The sequence below is a fragment of the Orycteropus afer genome, unplaced genomic scaffold (genome assembly GCF_000298275.1).
Source record: "Orycteropus afer afer isolate SDZICR_OR568_19922 unplaced genomic scaffold, OryAfe1.0 scaffold00036, whole genome shotgun sequence".
In the NCBI taxonomy this organism is placed as follows: domain Eukaryota; kingdom Metazoa; phylum Chordata; class Mammalia; order Tubulidentata; family Orycteropodidae; genus Orycteropus; species Orycteropus afer.
The window spans coordinates 370,047-380,098 of record NW_006921623.1 but is presented as its reverse complement, the minus strand read 5'-3'; the positions used below and the strand labels follow the sequence as shown (position 1 = coordinate 380,098).

Here is a 10,052-nt window from a genome sequence, read left to right as displayed (position 1 = left end):
CTAATTAAAAAAAAAAAAAAAAATACAACTGGTATCCTAGAACCTACCTACTCCTATCTCTTACTTAAAATTATAGACAGAAGACTTCAACAAACACTATCTCCATGGCACATTTGCTACACTCTCTGCATGGCCCAGATTTGACCCTGGGTCTGTGCTTTCCAGTTCTTCCTGGCGGCTTGCTTCTGGTGGGCTAGCAGCTCCTGAGAGATCATGGGAGAAGGAACCTGATAAAAACCTTCCTGTCTTGGGAGTTCTAGACTGAGTCCTAAGCCTGAGGAGCCTGCTGCCAGCCCCTTGCTGTGTCCCCAGGCCAGAACCTCTGAGCTCTTCCCCATCTAAGCCATCTGCTTTGGGCGTTAGATCACACCCAGTGAATCTGCCCGAGTCTCCCAGAGAGGTGGAAGACTCCTACCTGGACTGGGTCTAGTGTCTTGCCTGATGTTCCCTGAAGCAGGGGGGAGCTCTCCATCTTGCCTTTCTCTCTGTGCTGGAGGGAAGGGGCACCTAGGACCTGAGTGGTGAGTCTGAGGAGTATGGAGTATGGAGTAAGAGGACGTTGGTCAGGATGATGGAGCACTGTTACCAGATATTTAGATCCAGAGATTAGGGCTGCCCTTTCCCTCCCAGGGGTCAGCAAGTGGAATGTTGTTTTCTAGAGAAACAGGACTACAAAGACTTGGGAATTCAGGGTTTAAGAGACACTGGGAGGGCAGGCAGGCAGTTTAGAAGGATGTCCCTGCCTCTGAGAGTCAGCCCGTCCTATCCTCTTCATAGAGCCTTTTACTTTTATGAGATGCTGTTGTTTGTCAGTCTCCCAGACCCTGAGAAGAGCTGCTGCATGCTCCAGACAGGTCTGGGGAGGACCCGAAAACCTCTGGAAACAGGCATGGCTGGAAGAGGGAAGGAACTAAGTTCTCATCCTGGCTCTGCCACTCACGCAAATCATACTCCCTTTCTGGGCCTGAGCTTCGGTGTCTTTAGCTGGTTTCAGGGACATTGGACTAAATGATGTAGGTTGGCATTAGTGGTGTCAGTAAGGAGGTGTGAGGGTGTAGACCATACCAGGTGACAGGAAAATGACTGTCTATAAAATTTTTGTTCAGTGTTTCAGCAGAAATTTATTATTATTTTATAAAAATATTCCTGTAGTTGGTTTTAACAAGAAGTACATTTTTTGTAGGCCCAGCTTACATGTATCAATATACCTACAAGGCTAAAACTCTATGCTCATTTACTTTTTGAACCTTCTGATACACTCTGGTCAGAGATGTCATTATTACCCTGTTACAATGATGCTTCTAATCATGCAGTTTCATCTGTATGCTACAAGAGCACACTTTTGTTTTTGTTGCTGCCAGGTGTTTTTATAGTTGTTAATTTTGACAAATTTTCTGGTGTTTTAGCTACAATATTGCGGTAATTAGTATTTGTGAACCTACATCAATAATTTTTTTTTGAGAATGAAGTTATAATTAAAGGAAAAGAAGGAGAAAAATCAAAAAGGCTTCCTCTCAGTTGCCAATAACGTAATTAATAATGTTATAATTCAATGTAGAAAGATTTTGCAAAACAATTTCATTGTTAGTATTCATATAATCTGAGAAATATGACATTTAAGCAATTTACAACTATATGTACCACATATAGTATTAGGAGCGCTGGTTGCATAGTGCCTAAGGCATTTGACTGCTAACCTAAAGGTTGGTGGTTCAAACCCACCAGCCACTCCATGGAAGCAAGACTGGGCAATCTACTTCCGTGAAGATTTACCACCTCAGAAACCCAATGGGGGTCACTATGAGTCAGAATTGACTTGATGGCAGTAGGTTTGTTTTTGTTTTGGGTACCACATATTATTCTATGATTAAAATTGATAATAAATGTTACTAAGATTTCTTCATGGTCTGGTGTGGGAGGAGGTCCTTGGGGGGGCAGTGATACCATGAGACACCACACTGGGTGACACTAATCCTAGTGATGCCACTGGTTGGCATGTGACATTGTGGTTAAGAGAACTGGGGCTTTAGAGTTAGGCTGGCTTGGGTTAAAATCTTGGCTATATTGCCTCTTAATCCTAGGACCTAATGAAAGTTCTCCATATCCAAACTCGGTTACTAATAATAGCTTCTACCTCCTGGAGTTGTTATAAGGATTTCAAATAGGATAACATCCTTTGTGACTCACTGTAACAATGATTCATCTTTTCCAGTTATCAACTATTATAATATTTGCCCTACACACACACACACACACACACATACATAAACGTACACACAAACAGATTGTATGGAGAGGATCATCTCTCTTAACAAGAAATTCTCATTCCCTCTCTTCACCCCCAGTCAAAACATTCCTATTTTGGTTGTTGTTGCTGTTATGTGCCATCGAGTGGGACCCGCACCCAACTCTTAGTGACCCCTCCTTGGGTTTCTGAGGCAGTATCACTACAGAAGTAGATTGCCCAACCTTCCTTCCGAGGAGTGGCTGGAGGGTTTGGACCACCAACCTTCTGGTTAGCTAGCGGTCAAGTGCTTTAGGCACTACGCTACCAGAAGCCCTATTTGCATTTTGTTGTTGTCTTCAATATTGTTATTAGTATAGAAGAAGGGAAAACAAAACAAAACAAAAAATCCTCAATTTTTTTCACCCTCTGTCTGATCTAAAAGTTCAAATGCCTTCATACCAAGCAGTGTAAGTGGTCAGCAGCCCATAGACCACAGGGGAGATCATGCAGCCTGACTTACAGAGAAGATGCTGTCCAGCTAGGATTCTTGGTCAAGGGTCAGAGCTGAAAATACCCAGGAAGTAGACACTGGATCCTGCCTGCCTTAAGCTATAAGAGAGGAAGTCTGGTATCAAGTCTCACCTGGCAGAAATTGAACCCAGAATAGAATATGCCACAAGTATACCAGCCTCCAGTCTCTCCTCAGCCAGCTGAGTGAATGAGAGATCAGATGGCCCTGTCTGGCGAGGCAAGGAGATTCCAGCATCATTACCCAAGAATGGATTTCCTGTTGAGAGGAAACTAGAGTTAACCAATCTCTGACTCACCTTCCTCACAAGTCTCTGGGATCATAGGAACTTCATGGAACCTTTTTCACCAGCTGGATGTGAGTCTCCCCTTGGTGTAATATTGGTGGAAAATCTCCCCATACATTCCCCCACCCCATTGTTCCTTATGGAGTTAAACCAAAAACCAAACTCACTGCCATCAAGTCGAATCTGACTAATAGCGACTCCTTCTTGGGTTTCCGAGGCCATATTACTATGGAAGTAGATTACCCAACTTTCCTTCTGAGGAGTGGCTGGTGGGTTTGAACCACCAGCCTTCTGGTTAGCATTCAAATGCCTTAGGTACACTACACCACCTTAAAGGACTGTAGAAATACATGGGGATTTATTAGATGACAGGTACCTGTTTTTCAGATTATCTGCAATGTTTGCTGATCACCTACAGTAATAATACTCCCAGCTAACACTTGCTGAACACTTACTCTGTGCTGGCCATCTACACAAACCCTTTCAGTCCTCACACATCCCTACTGGGGAAAGGCTGTTGTCATCCTCACTTTACAAATGAGCCTCAAAGAGATGGGGCATTGTGCCTGGGCCACCAGCTAATGCACAGGGGGGTTGAGGAGGAATCAAGAGCCCCTCTCTGCACGTACAGGGAGGAAGACTCAGACCCCATGCTCAAAGCCCTTCCACTCTGGCAGGCGGACAGCAAGCACTCAGTGAATAGGGCCTCTGCTTATTGGGGAGGCCAGGACACATGTATTGAACGATGAAGCCCTACACCAAAAAAAACCTGCTGCTGTCAAGTTGATTCTGACCCATGGTGACCCAATCTGTTACAGAGTAGAACTACTCCTTGGGGTTTTCTTGGCTGTGATCTTTACGGAAGGAGATCACCAGGCCTTTGAGCCGCTGAGTGGGTTCAAACCACCAACCTTTAGGTTAAGAGTCAAACCACTTGATCACCCAGGGACCTATCTAATCTTGACACAAAGCTGGATATTCCAGGTACCAGTGCTGGGCCATGAAGATTCCCAGGGCAAAGCAGTCATTTAGGCAGGTGTCTCTGGGGCAAGCAGGGTCTGGACACATTTGGACCATTTCTGACTGGGAAAATTAGGCAAAATTAAGAGATAGGTGAGAATAGCGGGTGCCATCTAGTTTGGTGGGGGTGTGGTGGGCAGTACAGGTGGGCTGGTGCACAGGGTTCCAGACACCATATTGGGAAGGGAGCCCCATCCCACTCTATGTCCCATCTCTCTCCCCTCTCTGTTCCCCTCCAGCCTTCCTGCCTTCCCATTCAGGTGATGAGTCAGTAACAGGAAGGAGCCCTTGGCTTGCTGGTAATACTATTAGTAACCCCATGGGGAAACTGGAAATGGAGAGGGAAGGGGAAAAGTGAGCCACCTCAGCTCCCTCAGGCAGGAGGTAGCAGCAGCTGCAGCCAGCCTGCCAGCTTCAGCCCTTAACCCCATCCTGCACCTTCTCCCTGATCAGGGAGCAGGGTTGGTGAGGAGCTTGGCTGATCAGAGTCACTGTGGCAATTTGAGGAACACCAATTTCCAGGCTTCCCCCCAAACCTACTGAATAGAAATTTTGAGGAGAGAAACTCTGGCATCTACTTGTACAGAGTTCAAGTGCTCCCCCCCATGATGCTGGGTCACCTGATTATGGGACCTGCTCTTAAGGGGCCCTGACCCAGCTGATCAGGCTGACAGGGAGCTCCAGCTATGAAAGAACCAGATGCAAAAAAAAGGGGGGAGGGCATTGTTTTCCTAATGTTAAGCTCTGCTTCACCACTTTCAAGTGGTTCTGTTTGGAAAAGCTTTCTAGTGCTTCCTTATGTGATTTTCCAGGAGGCTTTGGAACATCTGGGATGTTAAGTTACCAGTTTAAATGGAAAAAGAGAAAAATGCCTGGACCAGCAGGAGGGTGATATCTGTTGTTGGGAGGGCCCAGGCACAGTTGTAAACTAAACACTGGGTGGGCAGGTAAGGAGGCCCTGCCCTCTCCAGATGGTCCCCCATTCTCTACCCTTTCCCCATCAGGATGTGAAGATCTTCCGGGCCCTGATCCTGGGGGAGCTGGAGAAAGGGCAGAGCCAGTTCCAGGCCCTCTGCTTTGTCACCCGGCTGCACCACAATGAGATCATCCCCAGTGAAGCCATGGCCAAGCTTCGGCAGGTGAGTGTTCCACTGTGGCCCAGCTCCTGCCCATTAGACACCATGCCTTAACCCTAGTCCAGCCCTGCAGCCAGCCTGACCCCAAGCCAAGGCCCCACTCCAACCTCAGTTTCTCACTAAGCTCCTCATCCTCACCCTGTTCCAGACCTGTTGCCCCTGGCCCACCTTAGCCCTCATCTCTGACACACACTCTCACCCTAAAGTCCTGAGCCCCCTGATTTGGCCTCAGCCCAAACTTTAGCCCTTAGCCCCAGATCTCTAACCTGCACTGAACTCCCTACTTGCAGATTCTCAACCCTCCCACCCCTCCCCGAGTCTCAGTCCTTCTCCATTTATGATGGAGGGTGGGCTCTGAAATCAGATCCACTCATTACCTGGGTGACATTGAACAAGTTGCCTTGCCTATCACAGCCTCAGTCTTGTTGAGAAAATAGGTTATGGGAAGAACTAAGTGCATAACACTCAGCATAGTATTCAAAATCCTTAAACATGCTGATCTGTCCCAAACTAGCAGCCTGCTCCCAGTCCATTCCTGGACCCTGGGCCTCTCTTTAGCATCAAGTTCCCTAAACTGTATAGCAGAGTCTGCCTTATTAAGGATGGGGATGACGTTACAGTCATCCCTGCCCTTAATGAAATTATCTAGCAGGCACCCTTCACCTCCCTTTCCCTCTGCCAGAGAGACTCAGTCACCTAGATGTTCCTAGAAGCCATTTAGGCAGTACCTTGGGACAGCATGCCCAGCCTGCCCACCTCCAACTCCAGCAACATCACAGAATTCTCCACCAAGCCAGAGGTCAGCCCAGTGACCATCAAGTAGTTTGAGAACAATCCATCCTGGGTAGAAGCTGAAAAGTCTGATCACACTCTGGGCACTAGTTTCTATGTCAGCTGAGATGGGGAGGGGCCTAGATGTCCCTTGACTGACACCACGTTGATGGCCTCAGGGTCCTAAAGGGAGGCTTCCTGGGTTCCCTGACAGAGATCAGGGGAAGAATAAACAGGGAGCAGTCTGGGGCCAGGTAGAAGTGACTTTTCTCCTTTGCACAGAAAAACCCTCGGGCAGTGAGGCAGGCTGAAGAGGTACGGAGCCCAGAGCAACTGCACATGGACATTGCTGTCAACTTCACCCAGGGGGGCCTGCTGAGCCCCCATCTCCGCAACGTGTGTGCCGAGGCTGTGGACGCCATCTACACCCGCCAGGAGGATGTCCAGTTCTGGCTGGAGCACGGTCAGCTGGGTGCTGGGTACTGCCTACCACCAGGTCCTGCCAGGTCAGCCTAGGGATCCTGTGCAGAGGAAATAGGAGGGAGGGAACAGCACAGCTGAGTGTGTCATATGTTGAAGAAACAGTGAGCACCTTACAGAGATGTATTGACACAGGAATCAGAGCTTCTTTGAGGATAGATATGTAGGAGCTCTGGTAGCGTAAGGCTGGCAGTTTAAACGTATCAGCCACTCCTCAGACAGAAGTCTGGGCAATCTACTTCCATAGAGATGTTGTTGTTGTGTGCCCTCGAGTCGGCCCCGACTCATAGGGAGCCCTCCTTGGGTTCCCGAGGCAGTATCACTACGGAAGTAGAATTGCCCAGCCTTCCTTCCGAGGAGTGGCTGGTGGGTTTGAACCGCCAGCCTTCTGGTTAGCAGTCAAGTGCTTTAGCCACTATGCTACCAGAGCTCCATAGAGATACTGCCTTGGAAACCCAAGGAGGGGTCACTATGAGTCAGAAATGACTGGAGGGCAATGAGTGCAATGCAATGATAAGACATGGTAATAGAGGGGAGGAACCACTACACAGCCTGGGATTGGTCAGGAAAGATTCCTGTAAGTACATACATATGACTGTACCTAATGGGAGGAGTCTGGTAGCATAGTGGCTAAAAGCACTTGACTGCTAACCAGAAGCCTGGCGGTTCAAACCCACCAGCCACTCCTCGGAAGGAAGGTTGGGCAATCCTACTTCCGTAGTGATACTGCCTCGGAAACCCAAGGAGGGGTCGCTATGAGTCGGGGCCCACTCGTCAGCACATAACAACAACAACAATGGGAGGAGTCAGACAGATAAAAGGGACTCATTCCAGGAGAGGATTCAGAACTCCCACCCAGCTGGGCCATGAGGAGGGAGCATCCCAGATGACTCCAAACTCATCCCTTCCCTTGAAGATAACACAGCAGTGGTACCTTCTGTCATGAGAAGGGGCATAGAGACACCAGGGTCCAGGTGGGGCCCAAAGACATCCCTTCTGACTCACCCATCTCTCAGAAGTCAGCTCTCCCTCCTGTCACCCCTTCCCTGAGGCCAGAATCTAAGATCCTAGGACTCTCCCTACTTTGTGTGATACTTGCCATTCTGGTTTGTGTGGCTTCAATGCTGTCCAATCAATCTCCTGTTGCCTTTCACAGGACAGTCCTTGGGTCCTATATGTATAAGGCACAGGGAGATGTCACCATGCCAACTCTAGGCCATGGGCCTTCTGCCCAGCCAATTGAACACTAGAGAAATGCCTACCCCTCCCAGGGTAGGGCTGGATTCAGAAATGTCCAAACAGAGCTGTGGCCCTGCCCTTCCAGTGGGACTAAGATGCAAGCCTAAAACTGTCCCAGCAGATGATCCCTTCCATGGCCACAGAGTGAAGCCAGGGCCAGGCCACTGCCATCTCCGCCCTCCTCCTCGCATACATACTCTCCTGTCTACCTCCAGCCCTGGCCTCCCTGGCTGCCTCCTCTGGCATGCTGTATTCCTGCTGTCTCTTCCCTGCCTGGCCCTATTCAAGTATCATTGCCTTGAAGAAGCCTTCCTGGATTCCTACTCTCTCCCCAGCTAAAGCTTTGTCATGCTTTTGTTTCAGCACATGCCAGTATAGTGATTTTTCAAAGTGCAGGGCCTGGCAGAGTGGAGGCCTTGAAACCAGACAGATCTGAGTTCCAGTTCAGACCCCTACTTACTGTGTGACCTCAGGCAGACTATTTAACCTCTCTAAGCTGTAATACATAGCTCATACATGTGATGAAAAGGGGTACTATAGGTAGAGTCCCTGGCACACAGCAGGGACTCAATTAATGAGGGTGATTTTTAGTCATCTGTTTTCCCCACTAGCTTAGATGGGGGTCTGGTGTCCTGTTCTCACTTACCTGTGCCTCCCCTGGCTAGCCTGGGAGTGGGTATCTATAGATGTCTGTTGGATGACTAAAGAGGCCATGCTGGGAATGACCAATACCCAGCTAGGGGAGCCCTTCCCTCCTTTCCTGACTCTGCCTCTCTCCCTGCAGATGTGGACAGCTCTGTATTTGAGGCTCTGCCCAAGGCTTCTGAGCAGGTGGAACTGCCACACTGTGGGCAGGTGGAGGACCGTGGAAAGCCTTGTGCCTGCCGCTATAGCCTGAGCCTGGCCTGGTACCCCTGCATGCTCAAGTACTGCCACAGTCGTGACCGGCCAGCACCCTACAAATGTGGCATCCGCAGCTGCCAGAAGAGCTACAGCTTCGACTTCTACGTGCCCCAGAGGCAGCTGTGTCTCTGGGATGAGGACCCCTAGCCAGGCCAAGGCTGGGCCCCTAGGTGGCTGCTCAGAGCCCACCGATGTTCTCCCAGACTCTAGAGGGAATGATGACCACCCCTCCCCCAACCAAAGCCTTATTTCCCTTCCCATTGTCCTCTTACATTCCTAAACCTGGAGCCTCTGGACCCATCACTGATGACTGTGAAAAGAGGGATGGTATGGCAGGGGTTAACTCATGAAGGCTGCTCCACCTCCATCCCTGTGCCTTACTTTGGGGCAGAGAAGGAGAAAAGGGTTCCTCAAACATGCACCCTGCCCCTTCCTTCATCTCCCATGAAGCAACTACTTTCAAGCAACCAAAAATGTGATGGCCTGTGCTGTTAGTTAACTCTTTCATGGCTCAGACCCTGGAAGGAGTCTATGCCTGTTATACACCTCTCCCCACCCCACACACCCCTCTGCACACCTCCTCTCCCCAACAATAAGGGGATCATTACCCCCCAGAGAGGGGGCTGTCGGGCAATTATCACAGCCTCTATACCAGATTCAACACATTCTTCTCATGTCTGACCTCTGAGGTCGCTGTGGGGTGGGATGAAGACTGCCCACCGCTAGCAGACCACATGTGCCTTTCCCCAGACCTGGACTTTGCCACCAGAATCAATACTAGCTCCTTCCCCCTCTAAACATAAATATTTTTGTAGGGTTCTGGGATGGGGAGGGAGCATGAAGTATGAGGAAAACTTGAATTCCAGATTTTTAATGCAAAGTATTTATCATTTGTACCAGAAATAAAAGTTTTTAAGTTTTTGACTGACAGCCCTAGGCCAGAGGAAGACTTTTGGGCCAATGCTGCCACCTGGTGTCAGGAGAAATGTTCCCCTGTGTTCTGTCAACAACTTGCCATGCGGTAACTTCTAAAGCCCCTACTGTGTGCTCAGCCATTGGCAGGGATGAGAGGGTGGGAGGTGTTACTAGGGAAGGATGTGATAAAAGTTACACTAAAGAAGATGAGACACATAAATAACAGCCAGCCAGTAAGTAAGAAACAGCATGAAGACAAGAGATAGACTCTCTAACCAGGCTTCCAGGGTTCAAATCCTGGTCCTGCCACTTGCTGGACAGTCTTGGGTCAAGTTACTGTACCTCTGTGCCTTATTACAAACATTTGTGAGAGTTCAGTTGCTTCATACATGTCAGTTGCCTAGCACATAGTCAGTGCTCTCTGTTATAGCTGTTCACATTTCCTCATCTGAAAACCTGAAGCAACAAAATTGGACATCTTGAGGCTTCTTCAACATCTCCTGGGATCAAGAGACTGTAATGATGAAGTACTGGGTTGGTGCTGGA

The 10,052-nt window shown here is 48.9% G+C and overlaps 1 protein-coding gene across 1 annotated transcript in view; it reads left to right on the top strand.

Moving 5' to 3' along the window:
* OAF (out at first homolog) overlaps positions 1-8,801 on the top strand; it is a 23,807-nt gene extending 15,006 nt beyond the window's left edge. Inside the window, 3 exon segments of the mRNA XM_007936581.2 lie at positions 5,067-5,201; positions 6,252-6,432; positions 8,473-8,801. Of these exon segments, the coding sequence (XP_007934772.2) occupies positions 5,067-5,201; positions 6,252-6,432; positions 8,473-8,801 (645 nt within the window).
* The last annotated feature ends 1,251 nt before the right edge of the window (positions 8,802-10,052 follow it).